General features: G+C 63.7%; 2 protein-coding genes across 4 annotated transcripts; one reads left to right on the top strand and one right to left on the bottom strand.

Moving 5' to 3' along the window:
* The first annotated feature begins 403 nt into the window (after positions 1 to 403).
* Positions 404 to 13,322, top strand: ADCK5 (aarF domain containing kinase 5). 3 transcript variants are annotated; one of them, XM_090283169.1, is made up of 15 exons: positions 404 to 487; positions 6,581 to 6,687; positions 7,285 to 7,434; positions 10,745 to 10,820; positions 11,001 to 11,159; positions 11,241 to 11,381; positions 11,482 to 11,595; positions 11,689 to 11,820; positions 11,898 to 11,981; positions 12,073 to 12,154; positions 12,238 to 12,316; positions 12,387 to 12,478; positions 12,543 to 12,795; positions 12,863 to 12,979; positions 13,068 to 13,322. In XM_090283169.1, exons 1-15 carry the CDS (start codon positions 476 to 478, stop codon positions 13,171 to 13,173), a joined length of 1,704 nt encoding a protein of 567 aa, XP_090139295.1. In that variant the 5' UTR covers positions 404 to 475; the 3' UTR covers positions 13,174 to 13,322. The 3 variants fall into 3 exon arrangements, with proteins under 3 accessions (XP_090139295.1, XP_090139294.1, XP_090139296.1); XM_090283168.1 differs by having other exon boundaries at positions 10,959 to 11,159; XM_090283170.1 differs by lacking the exon at positions 10,745 to 10,820 and having other exon boundaries at positions 10,964 to 11,159.
* CPSF1 (cleavage and polyadenylation specific factor 1) lies at positions 13,310 to 23,126 on the bottom strand. The gene is made up of 37 exons (XM_090283251.1): positions 22,919 to 23,126; positions 20,976 to 21,003; positions 20,742 to 20,884; positions 20,574 to 20,654; positions 20,319 to 20,470; positions 20,095 to 20,241; positions 19,871 to 20,010; positions 19,689 to 19,799; positions 19,508 to 19,601; positions 19,342 to 19,429; positions 19,125 to 19,247; positions 18,995 to 19,046; positions 18,819 to 18,913; positions 18,680 to 18,754; positions 18,508 to 18,588; positions 18,347 to 18,436; positions 18,051 to 18,161; positions 17,828 to 17,969; positions 17,578 to 17,756; positions 17,358 to 17,494; positions 17,112 to 17,286; positions 16,820 to 17,026; positions 16,644 to 16,733; positions 16,423 to 16,566; positions 16,190 to 16,342; positions 15,455 to 15,571; positions 15,294 to 15,384; positions 15,141 to 15,225; positions 14,930 to 15,071; positions 14,693 to 14,845; positions 14,444 to 14,620; positions 14,293 to 14,359; positions 14,171 to 14,218; positions 13,940 to 14,095; positions 13,732 to 13,861; positions 13,522 to 13,660; positions 13,310 to 13,428 (listed from the first exon to the last, which is right to left on the bottom strand). Exons 1-37 carry the CDS (start codon positions 23,060 to 23,062, stop codon positions 13,381 to 13,383), a joined length of 4,335 nt encoding a protein of 1,444 aa, XP_090139377.1. The 5' UTR covers positions 23,063 to 23,126; the 3' UTR covers positions 13,310 to 13,380.
* Between the last annotated feature and the right edge of the window lie 916 nt (positions 23,127 to 24,042).

Raw genomic sequence — 24,042 nt, 5'->3', positions numbered from 1 at the left:
GCCTGCGCCCAGGACAGTGGGGTGAGCAGGCTCCGCGGGGCGGACCACGTGGAAGGCGGCGTCCCGCGGGAGGGGACAGGCTGACGAGGGTGGCAGCCCTGGAGGAGGAAGCTTCTGAAGCATGTCCTTGGGGTGACGGTGGGGCGGTAACGCGTGTGGAGTATGAGACGTGAGTTCCGGGGCCCGAGGGCGTGGCTGCAGCGCCGTCAGCAGCAGGTGGATGCAGGCCGTGCGGGCGGGGGAGCTGCCTCTGCAGAAGCTTCCTGGCCGCGCGAGGAAGCCGGCGAGGGCCCCGAGCACCCGCGGGCCCTGAAGCTCCGCCGCGGGGCCGGCAGGGGGCGCTGCGCAGCCACGGAGGCGCTGGGGGCGGGGCTCCAGCCGCAGGGGCGCGCGTGCGCAGTGTGCCGCCTCCCGCGGAGATTGCTGGCAGCTCCGACCCGGCTGCGCCGAGGCGGCGCTGAGCGGCAGCCCGAACATGTGGCGACCGGTGAGTCCCCTCCGCCGGCCGCCGGCAGCCGCCTGTCTGGGACCCTTGGGCCCCGAGACCCGGGTGCCCGCGCGCCCCAGAGACGCTTCGTCCGGGCCCTCTCCGGGACCCTGTGCCCCCCGGCCCCCGGCCCCGGGCCCTCGGGCTCCTCAGCGGCCCCGCGGCTCTCAGGTGCCCTGCCCTGTGGGCCAACGCCGCTGCCCCCGAGGAGCCGCCGGCCGACGCGCCCCGCGCGCTGGCGTCCGTATGGGCCGCCCGCCCTGGCCTGGGGCCGGGGCCAGCCCTGCGCCCCCCGCCTGCCCGCAGCCCCTCGCGGCGTCGGGCTCGCCCAGGACCCGGGCTGGAGCCCCCTGCCGTCTGCGCCCCGGGCCCCTCACCCGCCCGGCCGCGCTCTCTTTCGCGGGTTTCGACCCCGAGGCGGCCGGCGGCTCCCCGGGCCCCGGGGCCTCCCCCCACCGGTGGCACCTTCCGTCCCCAGGGATCGGACCCTCTGCCCGTGGTTTGTACCTAAGGGGCCCCTGGGCACTGAAACCTGGGGCTTTCGGCGGAGCTCGCGTCCTGCTGGCCGGCCTGGCCGTGCGGGCTGAGCGCCCACCGCACAGCGATCGAGCGGCGCGCGGGGAGCAGCCGCAGCCGCCACGAGGCGGCGGGCGCGGGCCGGCCCTGGCAGCCTCTCGCGTCTCAGGTCCCCAGAAGCGCCGGGCGGGGCAGCGCTGGTCCCGGCGCGGTCCTTCCTCCCGGCTGCTGCCGGACGAGCCTGTCGGCGGTGGTCACGGCTGCTGCCCGGTCCAGCCCGCCCTGCTCAGGTCTGCACAGCGTCACCCCGGGGCTTGCGGCCGCCCGTCCGCAGGGAGGTCCCCTCTCCCTCCGGATGGCCTGTGTCCCCTGTAACCCGGCCGCGCGCTCGCTGTCCTGTGTCACACGCGCTTCTCAGCTGTGCTGCCCACGTCAGGGCCGCTGCCTCGCGGAGTTTGCTGCTGCGGAGCTGGGCCGCCGAGTCCCGAGGAGCCCGGGGTTTCTGCAGACACACCGTGCCCCGCTAGGGGAGCGGGACAGGCGGGGATAGGAAGCCCACGTCCCCTCGTCCCCGGGAGGGCGCAGCAACAGAGCCTGGACTGCGTAGGGACCGTGCGCTGGGGATCCTCGCGCCTCCTGCTGGGCCTGGGTGGGTGCGGGTCACGGGAGGGGCGGGAGCCAGCTGCGCCGCCCGGGGAGGTCCGGCCGCAGGCCCTGCCCCACACGACCTCTGCGGGCTTCCGGGCCGTCTCCTGTGGTGGGGAGAGTTTGGGGGGCCTGGGGGCCATGTGGCTCCGCCGGTGTCCTCGCCGGGGCCGCCTGCGCCCTGGCCGTCCTGTGCTCATCGCCGTGACCTCCGTGCAGCCAGCGCTGGCGGAGCAGTTGCTTCATCTCGCAGAGCTGGTGCCGGCCCTCGCCCTGCAGGCGTGACTGAGACGTGGGCCCGCTCCGCCTGCTGGGGACGCAAAGGCCATGCTGACGGCCGCTCCTGTGTGATGAGGACAGTGGCGGATGGGCAGGTGCGGGGCTGGAGGCCACTCCAGGCGGGACCACAGGGACCTGTGTGGGGAGCGTCAGCGAGGAGCGCGCGCTGGGAACGAGCTGGGGAGAACGGCCGCAGCCGGAGCTCCCGGGAGGTGGCGGTTCCCTGGGCGGCCCATCCTCTTGGCTCAGAGGCCTCGCTCGCTGGACTGCCCTCTGGGGGCTGCAGCGCAGCCAGGGCCTCAGTCTTCCGTGTAAAATGATTCAGATTTAGCCTTCCTCTCTGTAAAAGGACAATATTTTTATTTCTCATTTACTTATTTTAAATACAATACAATTCATAATGGCATTGTTGTCAAACAATCCCATAGTTTTTATCAACTGGTTGATAGTTTATGCTAAGACAGAAAAAGTATTTTAAAACATTTTTATTGAATTTATTGGGGTGGCATTAAGAATGCTGTGTTTTTATTGCATTTTTCCCGTTGCCGTTTATCCCCTCTATACCCTCCTTCACCTCCACCCACCCCCTGGCCCCCCAAGAACAATATGCTTTAATATCAAAATGACGTTCAGGTTATTTGTGAGTTAGGTGACTTGGCATTTTCTCACCAGAATCTCGGGGACAGTGGGCTCCCCTCTGGCTGTCAGGACCCCGCTGCCCTGGAGGGCTTCAGGGCGGCCAGTCTGGGACCAGAAGGGTGTCGGCTGTGCCAGCTGGGCCAGGAGCCCTGCCGCGAACGCCCTCCCTCGATGAGCCAGGCCCCGAGGGAGGTGCTCTATTTCCACCACCTCTTACCTTCCCAGCCTGGCAAGATGGACCCTGCTACCCGATTCAGACACGAAAGGCATCAGGATGGGCATCACCCCAGCACCAGGTGAGGGCGCGAGGCCACAGACCAGGCCTGTGCGTCCGTCCTCTGCCTCCCTCGTGTGACACCCATCAGGAGGACACTGAGTCCTGTGCCCTCTCACTGGGGTTGTCAGAAAACCGCAGTGGCCATGACCTCTGCGGCCTAGGGGGTGCTGCGCACACCTTTTTGGAGATGAGTCTTCACGGTGCATCCCCCTGGTGGGCTGGGGGCTTCTCCAGGGGGAGGGACTTGGTGGCGAGCCTTCTCAGGGAACTCTCCTCCCCTGCAGGCTTCTGCCGTCTGAGTCAGCTGTGCCAGAGCATGTGCGGCCTGCGTGCTTGGCCTTCTCTGGTGCATCTGGGGGCTGCGTGATGCGGGGTTCGGCCGCGGTCTTGGGGCAGCTGTGCCAGGTGCTGGGGTGTTGCACATGCAGCCTTTGAGCAGGGGCCCATGGCTCTTCTCCCGCAGGCCATCACACGTGGGCTCGCGTGTCTCTGTTCTGAGTGGTGATGATCACTGTTGGTTCTGCTTCGGCAGTTTTCCTTCCTCGTCCACCACACGGACCCTCACAGGACTGGCAGCAGAACCCACGTCACTGTCCTTCCACTCTGGTCTTGTCCCCTTCTATACGGGACCCCCGACTGAGTTTTTGCTGTCTTGGGAATAGTCTCCTTTCTGGGCAGAACAAACCCTCTTTTCCTTTGAAGAAGCCGTGGGAAGCTGTTAACGTAAATAGTTCAGTCCAACCCAGCAGGTGTCAGGCGGCGCGGCGCAGGGCTGCGGAGAGGCAGTGGGGGTGTTGGGAGTGGGAGGCTGGCTTGGTGCCATGAGGAGGAAGCCTGGGAGGGACGAGCGGCTAGTTCTGACCCCGGGCAAGCTCAGCACACACGTCTGCCCACTGTGTGCTCTGCGGGCTTTGCACATGTCCGTTCACTGGACCCGCACTTTAATGTGCGGCGGTGCCTGCTTCATAGACGGGAACTGAGGCACAGAGGGGGAGGAGCTGACCCGCACTGTGCGGCTGCTGAGTGCTGGTGCTGAGATTCTGGTCCCAGCCCCTGAGGACTGGGTCAGAGCCTGCCCCGCGCGGCTCAGCCTCGGGCGACTGTCCTGGGCCCTGACCTTTACCCTCTCTTTGCCGGGAGCACCCCTTCCCCCGCCCGTTGCAGACAGCTCCTGGCACAGGATCGTCCAGGCAAGGACCCGTGCCCTGGCTCCGAAATGCCACCTTCCCGCCTGGGACGGTGAGAGGGACAGATGCCCACCACCGGACTGCTGCTGGCATCCTGCACCAGCTGTTTCTGTTTCTATTGGACGTGTGTGTTTTGTTGTCATTGGACCATTTGATACTCACAGATGTTTTGAGACATCTCCTCTGGACCTTCAATGTGCATCCCCTGAACAAGGACATTCTCTCTCGTAACCATGGTTATTATCGTGCCCCAGAGACGGAGGCACAGGCGGACCTCGGAGACAGACACTGCTGCTTCGGTTCCCAACTGCCGCCGAATGTCACGAGTCTCATGGGTTGTTTTGGTCTTTTGGTACATGTAGAAGTTACATGTGTGCTGTAGTCTGTTGAGGGTGCAGGAGCGCTGTCTAAAAAGATGTACATACCTAAAGTAAACATACTATTGCTAAAAAACGCTGATCTTCCCATGAGCCTGGGGAAAATGTGCTGACAGACTTGCTGGGTATGGGGTTGCCACGACCTTCAATTTGTGAAAAGTGCACCATGGCACCGCGAGATGCACAGATACTTGGGTGTCACGGTCATGCCCGCATGTCTGGAGGTCGAGGTTGGGCTCCTGCTTTGTGCTCCGTGTTCCGTCTGTCTACCCTCCTGGCCTACCACCGTCCTTTTATTTAACGTCTTGTTGTGAAGAACAGCTGCAAATACTTACAGAAGTACAGACTCGATACATGCTTGAGCCCGGCACTGTGCCCGGCTCATGGATCCTGATGACTTCAGAGGCCAGGCTGCTGCGCGGCGAGGGCCCCAACCCGCTTGCTGGCAGGGTCCCTGACAATGAGTGCCGAGCAGGGCAGCCGGCCGGTGGCTGTCGTCAGCCGCTATTTACGGGCTGCGGTCTTGTGTTGGTGGCACTCACCGCTCCTCACGCTTGCCTGGGAGCCTCTGGCTGCCTCCCCCTGTGGTCCCTCTGACTGGACACCTGTCACCGCCTCCCCCAGGGCTGACATCCCCAGAACATTACCCCTCCCCTGGGAAAGCGCCTGTGGCTCCAGCTCGCTGCTCCACCCTCTCTTTTCCGGCAGCGCCCTCCTCACCCAGGGCACGCGCACTTCCCGGCCACACAGGTCTGTCTCCTCCTAAGAAACACCCCGTCCTCCCGGCTTCAGGCTTTCCCTGACACTGTGTCCTCTGCCTAGAACACCCTGCAGTGTCCACATGGACGCCCCCTCGCTGCCCGGCCGTAGGAGCCCTGCCTCCCTGGCCCTTGGTGCTGTCCCCGTGGCCCCATCTATGTGCCCGTGGCCCCTGGTCACACACAGGGCCCACTGTCAGGCCAGTCTCCATGGCAGGGCGGTGAGTGGGGGGAGGTACGTCGTCAGGTGAGGGACATGGGGCGGGTCTGCACGGGGCCTGGGCAGAAGGGCATGTGGGGCAGGCACAGAGTAGGCAGGCAGGGCAGACCCTTCCTGGCATATCTGCCTGTCACAACCTGATGTCTAGTGGGAGGCGGCTGTGGTCCCAGCCCGGACGCGCCGTCCTGCAGGCCCTCACCGATGTTCTGAGAACTGCCCGCCGTGTGTGTGCACAGACACGCTCCTGGGGCCGCTCTTCGGGGCGCCGGCACGGCCGAGTGCCATGGGGGGTGCTGCCAGAGGGGCAGAGTGGTGCGCAGAACGCCTTGCCGCGCTGGCCCTCACCGCGTGTGGCCTTGCTGGCAGAGGCTTTGTCAGCACCGTCCTCCCCTTGGGACAGTAGGTCACGGGCATTGCCCTCTGATTTCTGCTTTGTTTTGCTGGCCTTGAAGCTGTCTGAGGGCTGCGTGCAGACATGACTGGAAGGCCAGCTCCTTATCTGGCCCAAAGTTCACAGTGACAGTCTTAACGTCTGTGCTGTGGCCGTAACTTACTACACACAGAGTTTTTGTTTTGTTTTTTCCCTAAAAACTGAGAATTTGCAGGGGGGTGAATTTGTGGTTGAGGAACTCTTAAGACCCATAATTGAAGTAAGATGGGAAACCAAGGTGGCCCCCGAGCAGAAAGCCTCCGGGAATGTAGCTCCTCTGCCTGTCCTGCCGGCTGGCATCTCCATGCTGCCTCTGGGGCCAATGGAATGGAGTCCCTGGTGCCTTCATCTGCTTTCAGAACAAGGACCTACGCAAGGCCTGTTTTTCCTGCATGTGATGGTTGTGTGGTTAAGCATTCTTCCCTGTTGACTGGTCTTAGGAGTAGGGAGAGAGGTGGGGGAAGCATCGGTTTGTTCCACTTACTGATGTGCACTTGTTGGCTGCTTCTCGTATGTGCGCTGACCAGGGATCCCGAAACCTTGGCAAATCGGGACACTTGAACCAGCTGAGCTAGCTGGCCAGGGCCTGTGGTTAAGCATTCTTGTCACTTCCTTTGAAAATGCGGAATGCCTTCCTGAGGCCTACGTCTGGTGGTCTCAGCAGCAGGAACTACGGACAATGGGTCCCAGGGCGCCGACAGTGCCGGGCAGGACCACGGGTGCGTGGCTGCCCCACCTGACCCTGTGCCGTCTCTCACTTTGCAGTCACCACTGTGCCACTTCCACTGCGCTGTGCTGCCCAGCCGGCCGCTGCGCCGGCTGCTCCCCGCTGCCTCCCTCAGGAGAAGCCACAGGGTCCCGCCTGCTCCGTGGTGAGTTTTCTGAAGCCTCTCAACCTCTTGTGGGCCCAAGGCAGGACCTTCCCTGAAACCCCCCGCCCAAAACCGGATGCATTTGTTCCTGGTGTGGTGGGCTGAGCTGGGACTGGGGTTCCAGGAGTAGAACCCCCACAGCATCATTGTGAGCCGGTCACAACCAGAGCTGTGGCTCAGACAGGGTGGTGGGTGGGACCAAAGCAAGGCGCAGGGGTGGGAGGGTCAGGTGGGCGGGCAGAGGGAGGGGCTGCAGGTGAGACCCAGGCCTGGTGGAGCAGCAAGTGGAGACACCACGTGACTGGGGGCCAGGGTTGCCACTGCGTTCCTTGCCCTAACCTCTCACGGGTGTTACCTGTATGTCTTGCCATCCTGACGCTTGCAGCGACTTGGGCCATCAGCGAGGTGCACAGTGGGATGACTATATGTGGTTTCCATGTGGCCAAGGAGCTGCTCCCTCCACCCACTGGCCCTTGGAGCCTGGCGTCCAGGGTGCGTGGGGGCTCAGGCGAGGTGACTTGGGTCCGGTGGTGAGAGCATCCTGCTGACCACACAGGCATCCGGGACCGACCCGGCTGTACATCCATGTCCCTCCAGGTCCTCGAGGCCCCAGCCCCTGTGGAAGAAGGTGCTCTCCACCACGGCGGTGGGGCTGCCCCTTCTCCTTGGCATCCGCTACTTCACGGCAGAGCCGCAGGAAAAGAGGAGGATGCGGCTCATGGCGGACGGCGTCGGGCGCTTTGGCAGGTAGGGGCTGCGCCTGACGCGGCCTCATCCTCACAGGCGGAGTGCCAGTGAGCCCCCCACGCTGATGCACCTCCATGTACCCTCTGGATCTGCCTTGACCGGCGTCTGGCAGGGAGGAGCTGGTGCCTCCCACCCTCCGAGCCCCCAGTGCCCTGCAATGGGTGTGGTGCTGCTCCTGCTGCTCAGGCACCTCTGACTCCTGCTTCCTGGTCAGGATGCTGGGGTCTAATCCCTGGGTGCGGCCCCATGGGTCAGCACGCCTGCGCTTGGTCAGAGCCAGGAGTTCCTGCGTCTGCAAAGTCCTAAGAACCAGCTCTTGGCACTGAGTGAAACCTCAGTTTACCCAAACCCCCTGTGCACAGAGTACCGGGGAAGGGGCTCATGGGAGACTGCTGTTGGGGAGGGGGTCCCGATCTGTCAGCCCTGAGCACCTGCTGCCTCTCAGACCTGGGCCAGTTGAGGCCGAGGCCATGGAGGCCTTCAGGCCCTTAGCCAAAAGCTTCATTGAGATTTGCGCTGGGGCCAGAGGTACCAGTTGGCTGACTGCCACCCACTCCTGCCTCCCTGGTGAAGCAAGCCTATTACTTCTCCATGGATGGAGCTCCGGTTGCCTTCAGGGGCCAGTTTTGGGCGGAGGTCTCTGTGTTGTGCAAGAGCCTGTGGTCAGGTCCACTTCTTCTTCTGTGATTCTCCCCTGGGGGGCTGTCCCTCTGCAGCCTGGCTCTGAGCACCCCCTTGGCCTTCCTGGGCACCTCCTGCCTGCCTCTCTGCTGGCTCCTGGGAACACAGGTTCCCACTGCCAGGTAGCATAGGCTGAGCTGGGATTGGAGGGAGAGGAGCCAGTTGGTTACCACCCTGTCTGTGCCTTCTCGTCAGCTCTAAACCTTAACAGGACAGGCAGGCCTGCTGGAGCATCTGTGGTTGGGTGTGGGGTGACCTCAAGCCTCTAGAGACGGGACACACAGCAGGTCCTGGGCAGCGTGGAGGCAGGAGCTCAGGGAAGGAGCATGAGTGGGGCAGCCCCACCGAGACACTGGGCGCTTGTTCTGTTGCAGGCCGGCCGGCCGAGGCCAGAACATGTCAACCTGGCCGACGCTCAGACTGGAGAGGGGGAAGGTCTGCATCAGGACTTGGTTTCTTTCTTTAAAAAGAAAATGTTTTGTTTATTTATTTTTGGAGAGAGGAAAAGGGGGAGAAGCATCAATGTTTGGTTGTCTCTCACGTGCCCCTCAACTGGGGACCTGGCCTGCAACCCAGGCACATGCCCTGACTGGGAATCGAACCAGTGACTCTTTGGTGCCCAGGCCAGTGCTCAATGTACTAAGTCACACCAGCCAGGGCTCTTTTACAATCTCTGGGCTTTCCCCCCTTTTTTTGTCACAATTTCAAATGTCCAGAAAAGTTGCAAGAATAATACAAAAGAATTTTTTTGCTTGAAACCTTTGCAAGTAAGTTGTGAACGTGCTCTGTTATCCTGGAAAATGTGAGTGTGTCCTGAACAAGGACTTTCTCTCTGGTAGCACAGCCAGGAGACCCGTTCCTTTCACCATGCACCCCATTAACAACCCTTTCAGCATAGGATTGGTCCAGGGTCCATGTCCCAGGTCCCCCAGTCTAGAGCAGTCCCCATTGTCTCCTTGGCCCACATGGCTAAACTTGAGGTCAGGACACAGTCCCCCAGGGCCCCATGCCTGCCCAGATTGGAGCTTCGCATGCTCACACCTGGTACAACCTGGCGCTGAGGTGCCGAGTCCCCGTGGATCAGCCCTGGGCATCGGTGTTTGGAGCTCCTGCTGGAGTTTCAGTCCACGGCCACTCCTAGGGTGTATTCATTCTCGGTATTGTGGTCGCCAGATGATGGAGTTTCTGTTCGTTCATCCTTCCATGTCCATAGGTTGGCACTCGGCTGGAAGGACAGGTATCTCCTCCCAGTTACTTACTCCATTATTCACGTCAGCCTGGACTTGCGCTTCCTCCTGTGGGTCACTCTGCTGGTGTCACTGTCATTTTGTTGCTGAGCCATTCCAGGGTAGCCAGTCACCTTAGCTTTTGTGACCCATTTAAAAAATCTCCAACATTTAAAAAACTTCAGATTAGGTGAGAATGCGCTTCTGAGAACTGAGATTTTGCCATAAAGCCTCCAACCCTTGTGACGTGTCTGCACATTTGAGCATTTGTTCCTTCTGCACTACTGGGTGGTCCAGGCTCATCTTGTCCGTTCGCAGCCCTGGCATTGACCATTGTCCCTTGGGGTGGAGGAAGGTCTCAGGGCGGTGACGTAAGTGCCCGTGAGTTGTGCTTGGGGACCTTGGCGGACCGGAGCCCTGTGCTGTGTGGAGCTGCAGACGTCCCGCCTCTGTGTTCACGCAGACACCCCCTGTCGCCAGCATAGCTCATTCTGTGTGTGTGTGTGTGTGACTCCCTCCCTCCAGCTAGGAGACCCCTGGCTTCTGTCCGTCGCGCGGGGACTTCGTCATCACCCGGCGAGCAGCTGTCTCCCCACGCTGTGCAGACCTTGCCCGGGTCCGTGCTGTGTTCAGGAAGGGCCCCTGCCCCTGTGTCTCCGGGGAGCCCTGAGGAGGCCTGTCTCGCTCGGCCTTCCAGTTGCACTCTCCCTTCCTCACAGATGGCCCCGTCTGGCTCCTGTGCCCTCCGTGGGCTGGGGGTGCGGGCAGGACATGGCTGGGAGGCAGGAAGAAGAGGCCCAGCTCCGCCAGCTGGCGTGGGTCCCGCCAGGGCTCCTGCTTCCGAGGGCTGGAAGCCTGGATTCCTGTCCCGGACCCTCTCCTCTCAGACCCAGGGCTGCCTGTGCAGGGCCTGAGGCGTGGGGAGAGTGTGAGGACGCCACCGACACGTGCTGGGGATCCCCATCCGGGAGTCAACTCCCTGGGGGCTCCTGTCCAGGGTGCCCAGCCTGGGAGAGATGGCCCAGTGCAGAGGAGGCAGGGCTGGGAGTGAGGGCTCACCTGCGTGGGAGCTGGCAGCCTTCGCAGCACGCCTGGTCTCGAGTGGGTTTCCTTTTACGGGGACTGTTCTACAGGAATGAAGAGACTGTGTCTGGTGGTTGGGGCCTGAGGCCCGCGTCCCAGCTCTCCCCCTTCCCTTCGGCCCTGGGTGCCTGTCAGGGTGTTCAGGGGCTGACGGGGTGGATGGATGCAGGTGGCCTCTTCTGCAGGCCAGGAGCTGAGACTGATGCTGTCCTGAAAGCGAGGAGGCGGGGCCCAGCGTCCTCTGCCCGTGGCGCACCAAGGGGCTGGCAGGGTGGGGCCGGGCCGGGTGCTGCTGGGGCTGAGGGAGCCTGTGCTGGCAGGTCCCTGAGGGTCGGCCTGCAGATCTCCGTGGACTACTGGTGGTGCACGAACGTCGTCCTGCGAGGGGTGGAAGAGGTCTGTCCATGTGTCCCTGGCGGTGGTGGGGCCCACCTGTGCCATGGGGTGGGCGAGCTGGGGGTCCCCAGGCGGGTGCTGGGTAGACGGAGGAGGTGCCCACCGGCCCCCACCCCTTCCCTCCATGCCTGTGGTCAGAACAGCCCGAGGTACGTGGAGGTGATGTCTGCGTGTCATCAGCGGGCAGCCGATGCCCTGGTGGCCGGGGCCATCCACAACGGGGGCCTGTACGTGAAGCTGGGCCAGGGGCTGTGCTCCTTCAACCACCTGCTGCCCCCCGAGTACACCAGGACGCTGCGCGTGCTGGAGGACAGGGCTCTGACACGTGGCCTCCGGGAGGTGAGCTCTGCCTGGGGCACAGAGCTGGGAGGTGGCCCTTGGCGTGGCCTCTACACGGCTCTAAGGACCCTCTCCGGCCAGGTGGACGAACTGTTTCTTGAGGACTTCCAGGCCCCGCCCCAAGAGCTCTTCCAGGAGTTCGACTACCAGCCCATCGCTGCCGCCAGCCTGGCCCAGGTGCACCGCGCGCGGCTGCACGACGGCACTGCCGTGGCTGTGAAGGTACAAGGGGCCCACCTTCCGTGGCAGCAGGCTCGGGAGGCAGCCGTGGGCTTGGGTGGCAGCAGCAGCCCGGCCCTCCCCACGCCCTGGCCCGGTGCAGGTGCAGTACATCGACCTGCGGGACCGCTTTGACGGGGACATCTACACTCTGGAGCTCCTGCTCAGGCTCGTGCAGTTCATGCACCCCAGCTTTGGCTTCAGCTGGGTCCTCCAGGTACCACTGCCCAGGCAAGCTGGGGGGGCGCACCTGCACATGCCGGAGCCACGCGGCCCCACCCTGACCCCAGACTACCTGTGTGGCCCCCAGGATCTGAAGGGGACCCTGGCCCAGGAGCTGGACTTTGAGAATGAGGGGCGGAACGCTGAGCGCTGCGCACAGGACCTGCAGCACTTCCGCTACGTCGTGGTCCCGCGTGTGTACTGGGACACGTCCAGCAAGGTGTGCTGGGACCCCTCCTGAGTGGATGGTGGGGCGCCATACGGGCCTGCCGAGCTCAGCGTCTCGCTCTCCCCCAGCGTGTGCTGACGGCCGAGTTCTGTGAGGGCTGCAAGGTTAACGACGTGGAGGCCATCAAGTCCATGGGGCTGGCTGTGCGGGATGTGAGTGCTGTGTGCACAGGGCCTGGGCGAGGGCAGGGTGCATGTGGGGCGGGAGTGCTGTGTGACGGTGGCGGCCCTGTCCTTGCCCCAGATAGCGGAGAAGCTCATCCAGGCTTTTGCTGAGCAGATATTCTACACCGGCTTCATCCACTCCGACCCTCACCCTGGCAATGGTAGAAGAGCCCTGGGGGCGGGGTGGGGGTGAGGCGGTGGGGGATGGGGCAGGGGGGCCTGAGCCCACATGTCCTGTCCCTAGTTCTGGTGCGGAAAGGCCCGGACGGGAAGGCACAGCTGGTGCTGCTGGACCACGGTCTTTACCAGTTCCTGGAAGAGAAGTGAGTGGAGTGGGTGGGGGCTGGGTCCGGGCTCTCCTGCCTGGGACGCGGCTCACTCTGGGCCCCGCAGGGACCGCTCGGCCCTGTGCCAGCTGTGGCGGGCCATCATCCTGAGGGACGACGCCTCGATGAGGACGCACGCAGCCACACTCGGGGTGGAAGGTGAGGCTGGGGGCTGTGCACGTGGGCAGGCGGGTGGGCAGCCTGGCTCAGCCCCGTCCCCCAGACTACTTCCTGTTCTCCGAGGTGCTCATGCAGAGGCCGGTGCGCCTGCGGCAGCTGTGGCGCTCACACCTGCTGAGCCGCGAGGAGGCAGCGTACATGCAGGCCATGGCCCGGGAGCACTTCGAGGACATCATGGCCGTGCTCAAGGCCCTGCCGCGGTCCATGCTGCTTGTGCTGCGCAACATCAACACCGTCCGCGCCGTCAACAGCGCCCTTGGCGCCCCTGTCGACCGCTACTTCCTCATGGCCAAAAGGTGGGTGCTGGTGGGAAGTCCGGGTGGGGGTGGGGGGCGCAAGCCCAGGCTGACCCGTCTTCCACAGTGCGGTCCGGGGCTGGAGCCGCCTGGTGGGCACGGCGCACCCACGTGTCTACGGCGCCAGCCTCCTGCGCCACGTCAGGGTTGTCTGGGAGATGTTCAAGTTCGAGGTGGCCCTGAGGTGAGTGGATGGCTGGAACCCAGCGGGTGTGTGCGGGGCCAGTGCCTGCTCCCCACTGACCTGCAACCCCTCCACCCACTCATCCCAGGCTGGAGACCCTGTCCATGCGGCTCACCGCCCTCCTGGTCCGAGCACTGGTGCAGCTGGGCCTCGTGCCCAGGACAGAGGGGCTGTACGAGTACCTGGAGACCTAGGGCCCCAGGGCCCGAGGACCAGGGCTGGCCAGGACTACAGGTGTGGACATCCCAAGACCGGAGGCGCTGGAGTGGGGGGACACCCCGGGCTTTGACCACTGGTGGGGCCAGGAGGCCCTGCAATGACCACACACACTTCTCAAACCGAACGTTTTTTTCCTGTGTTTTGTACAAAAAGGGGGTGGGGTTGTGGCGGTATCCAGAGGTCTAGAAGTGGGCAGTGACACGGTCTGTCTCTAACAGGTCATCCAGGATCTGTGGGGGGAGAGGGAGGTGAGGCAGGTGAGGGCGGGGCCGGGTGGGGTGCGGCGGGGCTACAAGGCGTGGCAATGGGGGACAGCTGCTCACAATGTCGGGTGTGGTGCCGATCTTCTTGGCCAGCTCACTGCGCTCCATGGTGCTCAGGTACAGGTAGCGGTTGAGCAGCTCTCCATCCAGGATGTTCCGCACAGCGTTCTGCAGGGTGCGCCGGTCCACGTGCAGCATCCTAGGGAGGCGTTAGGCAGTGGGTAGCTGGGACGGCCCGGCAGGAGGTGGGGGGAGGAGGGCTGTGCTCACCGGAAGGCGCGAGGGTTGAGGCCAGCGTGGTGGGGCAGCATGGTGGTCAGCGCGTTCTGCAGCATCAGCAGCCGCCGGTAGGTCTTCTCCTGCATGGGCAGCAGGAGTCCAATGCCACCGTCCAGTGTGGCTGCAGGGACACAGTGTGAGCCAGGTGACCCCAGTGCCACCCACCCTCCTCATGCCCCCCGCCCTGCCCGGTGCTTACCGAACCACGTGATGTGCTTGTTCTCCCACACGACGGACTTCTTACTGGGCCCCTCAGCAGCACCCCGGCATGGGGTCCTCCAGAAGGTGTTCACGTGGGCACCCACGTGGAAGTCTGCCCGGCGCAGCAGGCGCATGCCACCAAAGCTTTCTTTGGCTGGGCGAGAGGGACCTCAGGTCAGGGTCTGCCCAGCCCCCACCCAGCCCCCACCGAGGGCCCGGGAATGCTCACCCTCTGGCAGGTACATGTATACCATCAGGTTGCGGTCACGGTCAGACACTGCAAACAGAGCTGAGTCAGCCCTAGCCACCCCCAAAGTCCCAGGGACCCCGGCCCCCAGGCCCTACACTGACCCAGGAAGCCCAGCTGGGCGTTGTCCACCATGAAGTCCACACTGTACACTTCCAAGGGCTTGGCATCCTGGGAACAGGGGGGAGGGACCGTCAGGGTGCACCTGGGACCTGAGACCCGCCCCCTAGCATGGGGTAGCAGCCCCACGGGTACCCGGGACACGAGGCTCAGTGTCTTGCTGTCCTCCTGGTAGCGTAGCAGCGAGATGCTCTTCATGACGTCTGCAGCCAGGATGAAGTTCTTGACGCTGATCATCTGGTGGATGTACAGCTGGGTGTCGATGAAGGCCATGCCCGTCAGCTCGCTGGCACGCAGGCTCCACAGGAAGATCTGTGGACAGGAGAGGGCAGCCAGTGGCTCATGGGTGGGTGGGGTGACAGGCCAGGTGGGGCAGAGACCCACCTTCTGGCCGATAGCGGACACCAGGTGGCCATTGCAGTGGCACAAGGCGGTCACAGGCCCCTTCTGCTCCTTCTCATACAGGACCTTAAACTTGTTCTTGGTCAAGGGCTGGCCAGGCTCAGGTACCACCTCGATCACATCCATGATCAGGATCTGCACGCAGGAAGGGCAGTTGGTGACTTGAGGGGACTGCAGAGGGGCTGCCAGCACACCTGCCCCTGCCCATATGCCCCTTACCCGTCCACGGCAGGTGACCTCCTCCCCCTGCATGAGGCAGGTTCCGGCGGCCACATAGCCCTTGAGGCCTGACACGGTCTCCTCACTGCGCAGTGACACCGTCTTCATGCACGTCACGTGCTCCCACTCCTCCAGCTCGATCCTGCAGAAGGCTGGGTCAGGATGCACCCCTGGCCCCCGTCTACCTGGCCCCCACCCAGCCCAGCCTTACCTGGCGTTGGGAATGGCTTCCCAGCTAACTGGGGAGATGAGCTGGATGGAGAAGGCCTCCTGCTGGGGGTGGATATACCGGTCGTCTGCAGAGACAGGGTGCTGGTCAGGGGGGGATGGCCCCCAGAAGAGGCCCCACTGGGGCGTCTCCTACCTCTCTCAATGGTCTCAAACTCCTTCTCCTCGCCCGTCATGCGTGGGATGCGGGTGCAGGGTGTGTTGGTGCTGGTGGCCACAGCGTACACCTGGGGGAGTGGAGGGGGTCACACCAGAGGCCAGGCCCAGGAGGTCCCTGGCCTTGAAGGGGGTTCAGACCTTGGATTCCACGTGGTAGGCCACGTAGTGGGCTGTGCAGCGCAGCGGGATCTTCCTGACAGGCCATGGGGCGTCGTAGGACAAGTAGGCCGGCAGGACGCTGATCCTCAACTCGCCCTGGGGGATGGGGGCTACTGAGACCAGGCACCCCTGAAGCAACACAGGAGACCCCAGGCCCAGGGGCACCCCGGGATCAGCCCTCAGCTCTGTTGGGTCTGTCTCTCCTCCAGGCTCCTCCAGGGGTGGGGTGTAGCCATGGCCGTGGTCAATGCCGGGGCATGGGAGGGAAGAGGCCAGGGGTAGCCCCACTGACCATGCCAGGTCTGCACAGACAGGTGAGAGAGCCCTGCCAGGGCCCTAGCCCAGCCCTCACCCAGTCTTGGGTGCATCAGCACCACCTCACTCCTCACTGAGCCCTGGGTGTGGGCGTGGGGTCACTGCCATCATCTGGGGGACGTGTGAGGAATGTGAGGCGCAGAGCAGGTGAGCCCCTCGGCCAGTCCCACAGCCCCTGAGGGGCAGAGCCGGGGTCCCACTCTCAGCAGTGACAATGCCTAGCCCCCAGCCACACAGGTAGCTACCCTTCACCCCCCCAAACCTTCCCAATATTAAGCTCATCTCACTTTCTTGGCCTCAGCACCCCCATCTCTGGACACCCCGTCCCCAGCTGCCAAGGGCCTCCTCTCCAGGCCCCAGCACCTGCTCCCGCCTGGGCAGCCCCGGCCGGGCACCCACCTGCCTGTTGAAGTACAGGAAGCCACGGGGGCAGTTGACATTGTGGAACGGGGCAAAGGAGTCAATGGGGCCGTCGATGCCCATGGGGTGCAGCCGCAGGGCCCCCCTGCCAGTCACCAGCAGCCAGTGGGGTGAGGGGCCGCAGATGAACACCTGGGGGCAGCACCGTGAGGAGGTCGCCGGGGTGAGGTCCCCGCCGCTCCAGCCTGGTTCCCACAAAGCCACCTGCCTACCCCCGAATAGCCGTAAATGTCCTCAAAGTAGCGGAACCGTGCCACACGCCCGCGGGCCCCGGCCCCCTCCTCAGCGCTGCCACCGTCCGCCTTCTTCTTGGACGGCTTAAGCTTCTTCTCTCGGAAGTTGATGTTATGGGGAACCTGGCGGGGGGAGGGGGGCCTATGAGCACCTGGTACCCGCCCCCGCCTGGCCCCCCACCCCTGGGTCGCCACTACACCTTCTTGAAGCGAACTTTAAGGTTTCCCTGGCCGAGCTGCGAGTCATGGGCGAAGGCCTCATAGATGAGCAGCTCCTGGTCCACGTGTACCTGGGACAGAGTCGGGTCATCAAGGGGCCTGGACAGTGCGGGCAACCCTGGGCAGGGAGGGCGGGTGGGTGCTGGCCTGTGCTCACCAGCAGGTAGGGCCTGCTCTGGCGGCTCCCCAGAGCCACCAGCAGCACTTCCTTGACGAGCGGCAGCTCCCCCTGGCGCGTGGCCTCCTCCTTGCGGGCCTCACCCTGTGTGGTCGGCTGACCGAAGGAGCTGTCCACCAGGACCCGCTGCCCCACCGGGAAGTTCTTCACCAGAAACACCAGCCGCCAGTCGGGGAGCTGGTAGATCTGTGCAGAGAGTGCTGGTTAGCGAAGGCAGGGGTTGGGGACAGGCGGCAGACAGCAGCTATGCAGGCACCGGGCGGCCACCCACCTCCATGGTTCCGTTCTCCCGCACCAGCAGGCACCAGTGGGTGGGCTCCGCCCGGAAGGGCGTGGGGTCCCGATCGGCAGGGGGCTGGCTGCTCCTGCGGGCCTCCTCCTTGCTGGGGCTGAAGAGGGACCCCGAGTCTCCATACAACATCTCTTCCTCATCATCCACCGTGGGGCTGTAGAGCACACACGTCCTGAGCGGCCTGCCACAGCGACCCTAGCTCCTGCACCCTGGCTCCCCACGCACCTGGTCTCGGAGCCCTGGCCCTCCGCCTCTGAGCCACTGCGGCCCCCCAGCTCATCACGGGGCCCCCCCAGGCGGCTCTCAGTGGTGAACATGCCGCTGACGTCTCGATATACACACATCGCGATCACTTTGGATTGCTGTGGGGGAAAGGTGGGCTCAGTGGGGAGGGGGGGAACAACAGTGGGGAGACAGTGGGTCCGGGGGTGGAAGAGGGGCCTACATGATGCAGTGGGGGCTTATGCAGCGCCAGGCGGTGGTGGCGGCCCCCGTAGGAGTCGCTCTTGAGCAGGAACATGGTGACGTGGCCCTCGGCACTCATGATGACCACGTAGGGGTCGGCCACAGCGCACTGCACGATGGGGGAGCCCAGGTCCACGGGGATGAAGTGCAGCTGGTTCACTGTGGGAGCAGGGCAGTCAGTGCCTGCCACGCCCACCCCGCCCACCGGCTCACCCACCCGCTCCGCCCACCTCCTTCCAGCAGGCGGATGCCCAGCGGTGACACTTGAACAATGTAGCGATTGTCCCCAATGTTGCCAGCAAAGACCGTGGGGCCCTGTGTGGCAAAGCCACTGGTGTCCAGCTCCATGATCTCCTGCCCGGTTTGCAGGATCTGCAGGGGACAACGGTGAGGTGCAGCCCTCGCCGACAGGGCCCCCACCTCAGGCAGACCCCTTGCCGGCCAGCCCCTCACCATGGTGGAGTCCTCCCGGCTCAGAATCAGGAACCCGTGTCTCCGCCCATCATCCTCTGTTTCAGGGGCGCTGGGCTCCTGCTCTGCACCCTCGCCCTTGGGGGTCTCCTCCTGTGATGTGAAGGCAGGAGGAGCACAAATCCCACTGCCCAGCCAGTGGTGCTGGGAGAACGGGTGAGCCCCACACAGCAGAACCTGCCCCCACCCACTGCCCACCCGCTGCCCCTGCACCTCTCATAGACAGGGCACCCATCACCACACCCTCGGGGCCTCCCTGCCCTGCGGGGGGCACATACCTGCTCCTTGCGCAATGGGGCAACCACCGTCCACATGTCGTAGCAGCCGGGAAGTTCAAATGTCGTCACCACCTGGGGCCGGATGCTCTTCTGGAAGGACAATGGGGTGTCTGTCCGTCCAGATCCCCGGGGTACACCACCACCGCCCACCACCCACACACCTGCAGCACGGACAGGGCCCCATTCTTGCCGTAGCCAGAGCACATCACCATCTCCAGGTCCGGCTCCGGGCTGTTCTGAAACTGCAGGGGCCGAGGTGAAGGGGGCCCCCCACGCAAACCTCCCCTCCACCCATAAACCGGCCCCTGCCCGCCTGCCCCTGCTCCCCAGTACCTCTTCAGACAGGAAGGCGGGCTCGCCCATGGCAGCATTTGCACAGGGTCCAATGTTGAGGATGCTGTCACACACCTGAGGGCACAGCAGTGGTCAGGCGGGTGGCCGGCCAGAGTGCGCCCCTCCCTGCATGACTCACCTCGAAGGAGTAGGTAGCCAGCTGGGTGCCGGACTGGGCCTCGCTGCCGTAAACCTCGATCTCATCCACCTCATCCTGTGGCACCGACTGGCCCCCTGAAGCATAAGGGAACCCTCCTGAGCCACGTAGGTCCCCTGGCCTTGCACCCCCACCCCCACAGGGGCCCTGACCCTCACCTGCCCAGCCCACTGTGGAGTCCACTCGCTTCTTCTTCGACGAAGGCTCTTCCTGTGAGGCGGGAGGACGGTGAGCAGCCCTGGGACACCCTGCGCAGGGCAGTGTCCCCCAGATAGCCCCGGCGCCCACCTTGTCAGCAGCCTCGCGCACAGCACTGGCTGGGGCCTCCTGCAGCTTCTCCGTGTACTTGAGAAGGAGGGAGTTGCCCAGGCGAGAGCCCAGGAACAGGTACCCGGGCTCCATGGTGACCATCTGAGGGAGGGTGTGGGTGGTGAGGGGCACCAGCCCCGGCCCCAGACCCAGACCCAGGCCCAGGCCGCCCCCGCCGCCCCAAGCACCCACTCACGCTGCTGGTGAGCACGCTGGCGGCAGCCTTGTCGAAGTGGAAGGCACGGACGCTGCGCATGCCGTCGGTGATGAGGGTCAGCACGTAGCTGCGGGAGGGGGACACTGAGCTGGGGGCGGGGGCGACAGCACTGAGGGGCACAGGGCTCACTAAAGGGGAGACTCACATCTCTCCGCCCTTGAGGGAGATGACCATCTTGTCATAGGAGATGAAGGCCGCCTGAGCACAGTCGAGGGTGATCCTCACGCCCTCCTGGGTGCCTGTTCAGTGGGGGCATCAGGCAGACCAGGCCGCCTCCCCTCACCCTGCCCTAAGCCCACCCCTCACACTGCCCCGGCCACACTCACGCAGGGGGAAGGCAGTGGTGCCGGAGGTGAGACTGTTGAGGGCCACGCCATACGGGGGGACACTCTGGTTGAGGTACAGCAGCGAGTTGACAGCAAAGATCACCACCCCCCCTGCAGAAGGACATGCTGGTGGGCGGGGCTCAGGGCACCCTCTTGCGCGCCCCTCCCCACACAGCCCTCACCTATGGGCTTGGGCACCGCCAGGGCCTGGGTGCAGTCGAAGGGCAGGCTCGTGAGGGACCAGATGACAGGGTGGACCTTCTGCGTGATATTCAGTGAAATGGCCACAATGGAGCACGTGTCCTGCCGCACAGCAACCCGCCTGGGGCCGGGACAAGTGGTCAGCCAGGGGGTCCCCGCCGTGCACCAGCCCCCCACCAAGGAGGTCACAGCAGAGGGGCCTCACCCAGGCCATGTCTGGTTGGGCTCAAACAGGATGAGCAGGGTGGGCTCGTAGTAGCCGTGCAGGAACTGCAGGTCGACGATGTTGAGGAGCTTCTCGTCCAAGGCCCGCACGTCGATGATGTAACTGGGCAGGAAGCTGGACCTCTGCCTGTGGGCCCGGGGCTTCAGCAGGTGGAAAGCAGGAGGCACCGGGGCGCAGCTATGCCCACCCAGCCTCGCACTCACCCCTCGCCCACGAGCCCCTCGTGCTCCTCAGCCAAGCTCTCCCTGCGGAAAGGCAGGACCACCAGCCGCGTGCCGTAGACAAGCATGGCGGCGCAGCGCCCATCGGGGTCCACGCGCACCCGCGGTGTGTGCACATTCTGCACGAAGCCGTCCTGGAGGTGGAGGGCTGTCAGGTGGGCCACAGGGCTGGCGGGCCACCCCAAGCGGAGCTGGGGAGCAAGGAGTGGGGCAGAAGGCGAAGAGGAGGGGCCCTACCCGCAGCTCTGGCTCCTCAAAGTAGTGCAAGGACAGCGTCTTCAGGTCGTGGGTGCCGGGGTCGTACTCCACCACCGACAGCTGCAGACGGCAGGTCAGAACCACGGCCCGCCCACTGCAGCCCTGCCCCGCCAGCCACCCTTCACCCCCACCACATCCACCGCCCACCTTGGCGTCCTTGAAGCTCAGCAATAGGGCGTCCCGCTTAGCACCTGCCAGCTGCACGCTGGCCATGGACATGACGTTGCCGAAGAACGAGAAGGAAGCCACCAGCTCCAGCTTTTCCCGGTGCTCCCTGTGGGCCTTCCCCTCTGGGGCAGAGGTGGGGGATACAGGTCTATTTCCCTTGCCCCAGCCGCCTACCCCCAGGCATGTGGCCAGGACAGCCACCCGTGTGCTCACCTGTGCTCCTGTCATTCTTTGTTGGTGCCTGGAGGAGGAAGGGGGGCAGGGAAGAGACACATGGCTGCCATGGGTGGCCCCACCTCATGGAGGGACAAGGGAAAAGACCACCCAGGGCTGGCCCTGCCACCTGCAGCCCTGACCAGACCCTCAGGGCGGCGGGGGCACAAGCCCAGGCTCTCCTGGAGACAGCCACGCACACCCAGCCCAATGTGCGCAAAGGCATGCTCAGCCTAGGTCCCCAACCTGGCCACAGGCTTCTCCTGAGGAGACCTCAAGCTGGGGCAGCCACATTACCATCCAACAAAGTGGATCTTAAGGGAAAAAGTATTATAGATACAAAGAAACGTTTCATGACAAAAAGGTCGGTTCAAAAATTAAATACTACTTTTTTTACAAAGTAAACTAGTATTCTAAGTTTGTCTTAAATGTATCTAATAACACAGCTTTAAAACACACACACACAATTCTTGATAACCTTGTTGGGCAAGTGCACCACCTTGTTTATGTTTAAAATTACCTTGGATATACTAAATCTAGTGAGAACCCTTATTGCAACTTTGAGATAAAGAACAATAAATATATGAATTAATCTGGGAGCAGTTGACATGTCTGCAATGACTCTTCCCACTCGTAACCATGACATATTTTCTGTTCACTTGCGACTTTTATTAATTTTAATCAAGCGCTATACGGCTTTCCTTCGCAAAGGTCACGGGGACCTTTCTTGCGGCTGGCTGTCACACTACGCCTGACCCTGGCCGTGCACCTGCCCACCTCCCACACAGCTTCTCCATCCTCCGCCCACCCTGAGCACAGGCCCTGTGGTTCAGACTCTCCCCCTCGGAACTCCCAACCCACCCACAGAGGCTGTCTGAAGCTCCAGGCCAGGCTGTTCCAGATCCACGGCTGACGAGTCCAGAGCCCTCTCACCCGCTCCAAGCCCTCTGTCCAGCTCTCCCTCTGCATCTCTTCCTCCCCCACACTTGACTCTACTGTGAGTTGGCAGACTTTCTTGGAAAGGGCCAGAGAGCAAATTTGAGGATTCTTTTCTGGAATTTTTTACAACTCTTGAAGGATGTAAAAAGCTTCCTCAGGACGCGGGGCGCGGGGGGGGGGGTGCTGTGGCTCACAAACCCTGCTCCCCTCACTCCTTCCTTTCATGCACAGACGTGCTGCTGTCTGCTCACCTCTGATGAGAAACTTTTCCTGCCAGTTACTGCTCCATCCTTCCTTCCCTTCGTACAAATCTCCTTCAGAGAGCGGTCCATGCTTCCACTCTACAGCCCAGTCCGGCTTTGCGTGCCCTCCCCGCCCCCAACTGCCTGGGCTCCTGCACAGGATGTGCCTGTTGCCTGAAGCACCCTCCACTCACCATCCCGGAGCCTGGCTGAGCCTTCCTCCCCCTCAAGAACAGGTAAGAAGCCGCCTCCTGCAAGAAGCGTCCCTGGACCAGCACTCGCCCCTCCAGCAACAAAGTACCCCCCAATTTCTCCTATTGATGAGCTCACTGCACTTCACCAACACTGCTGCCAACAGTCGGTCCCCATCCTCCCTCGAGAACCTCCTGGTCAACCAGCTGGAGACGCCCCCTCCTTTATAACCCGCTTCCTCCGCCGCACTGGTGCGCTCACAGGTGGGTCTTTATTCAGGGGCAGTTCCCCTAACCCGTTTCCTCAGGCTTTATTCACCGCGGTATCCCTGCTACCTAGCCCACTGCAGGGGTTCCCGTCGTTTACTTTGCTGGAAAACAGGAGCAAGTACGGTGCACGAGGGCAGGGCGCCGCCCACAGCAGCAAGGGGGCGCCGGGGGCTCGGGGTGCGCACGAGGCAGCTGCGCGCCCGGCGCCGCAGACCAGCGGGCTTCTGGGTCTGCTCCGCGGCACCTGCCTCCGCGAGCGGTGGGGGGCGGAGGGGCGGGAGCGGGCGCGGCGCAGGCCTACCTCGGCGTCGCGGTTCAGGCGGTACACGTAGAGCTGCGAGGTCCCGGCCACCACGAGGTTACGCTCGCTGTTGTTGAAGAAGTTGCAGTACATGGAGAACTCGAGCCCAGTGGGCGGGTGCGCCTGCTTGTACACGGCGTACATGGCGCCGAGCTCGGGCTGCGCGGGGCCGAAGGCGACAAAGCGAGCGGGTCGCCGGCGACTACCGCCCACCTGGCAGTTGGCGCCGGCTCGCAAGGGACCGGGACGGCGATGAACACGGTCCGACGCGGCCCGGAAGCTGAGCGTGACGGTTCCGGCCTCGTGCGCACGCGCAGTGCCGCCTCGGGGGAGCGGCCGCGGCGGCGACAGCGGCCCCTGGCGGCCGGGGGTAGCAGGGAAGCCTCGCGCTCCGGGACGCCGAGCTCGCCCGGATTCCCGGACCCCGCTGAAGGGGAACGCGGCGCCGGGGTGGGAGCGGGGCGAGGATGCGGCGGCTCGGGGCCGCTGGGGCCCCTGCCTGACCCGGGATGGGGCCAGCGTGCTGCCCTTCTCCGCAGGAACAGGCGAGTCTCCTTTTCCAGGGCCCGGTGCGAGATGCTGCGCCGGAAGCTGGCTCGTGCGAGCCATCCTCGGGCTTGTGGAGTCGGGAAGGCGGGCCCGCCCCGGCAAGTGCCGCTGGTGTGGGGGAGGTCCGACCAGTCCTGGGCTGGGAAAGCTTTCCGGACACATCCTGTGTCCTGTCTGTGCTCTGGGCTCCCTCCGCAGGGCGACCCCACCGCCCACGAAGGCCTGGGCGCTGAAGGCGCGCTGTCCCTGGCACCTGGGGCCACGTGTTTGCAGTCTACACTCCCATACCCTCCTGCGTGAACCCCGGCTCCAGCGTAGCGGTTTACTCCCGAACTTGCTCCCTCCCCGGGCTTGGCACAATAGTTCAGTTCCAGGAAGTAGACCTCTCTTCCCTTGGTAGGGAGTTGCCTGGGCCTTACAAACAGAATCAGAAGAAATAAAACATGTATCGTCCTGGCTGGTGTAGCTCAGTGGATTCAGTTCCGGTTCGATTCCTGGGCAGGGCACATGCCTGGGTTGCAGGCCGGGTCCCCAGTTGGGGGCGTGTGAGGCAACCGATTGATGTATCTCTTGCA

This window comes from Furipterus horrens, unplaced genomic scaffold (assembly GCF_987537825.1).
Source record: "Furipterus horrens unplaced genomic scaffold, mFurHor1.1.pri manual_scaffold_7, whole genome shotgun sequence".
Lineage (NCBI taxonomy): Eukaryota > Metazoa > Chordata > Mammalia > Chiroptera > Furipteridae > Furipterus > Furipterus horrens.
The sequence above is the reverse complement of the archived record's forward strand: the minus strand, read 5'-3'. Positions and strand labels throughout refer to the sequence as shown.

Excerpts from the sequence above, each read along its gene's own strand:
- ADCK5 (XM_090283168.1), top strand. Across the intron at positions 12,155-12,237 it reads CGACCCTCACCCTGGCAATG|TTCTGGTGCGGAAAGGCCCG; the intron begins GTAGAAGAGCCC and ends TCCTGTCCCTAG. Across the intron at positions 12,980-13,067 it reads AAGTTCGAGGTGGCCCTGAG|GCTGGAGACCCTGTCCATGC; the intron begins GTGAGTGGATGG and ends CACTCATCCCAG.
- CPSF1 (XM_090283251.1), bottom strand. The coding sequence starts at position 23,062 with ATGTACGCCGTGTACAAGCAGGCGCACCCGCCCACTGGGCTCGAGTTC. Across the intron at positions 19,800-19,870 it reads GGCGGTGCCCAAGCCCATAG|GGGGGGTGGTGATCTTTGCT; the intron begins GTGAGGGCTGTG and ends GTCCTTCTGCAG. Across the intron at positions 14,621-14,692 it reads TGTCCGCTATCGGCCAGAAG|ATCTTCCTGTGGAGCCTGCG; the intron begins GTGGGTCTCTGC and ends TCCTGTCCACAG.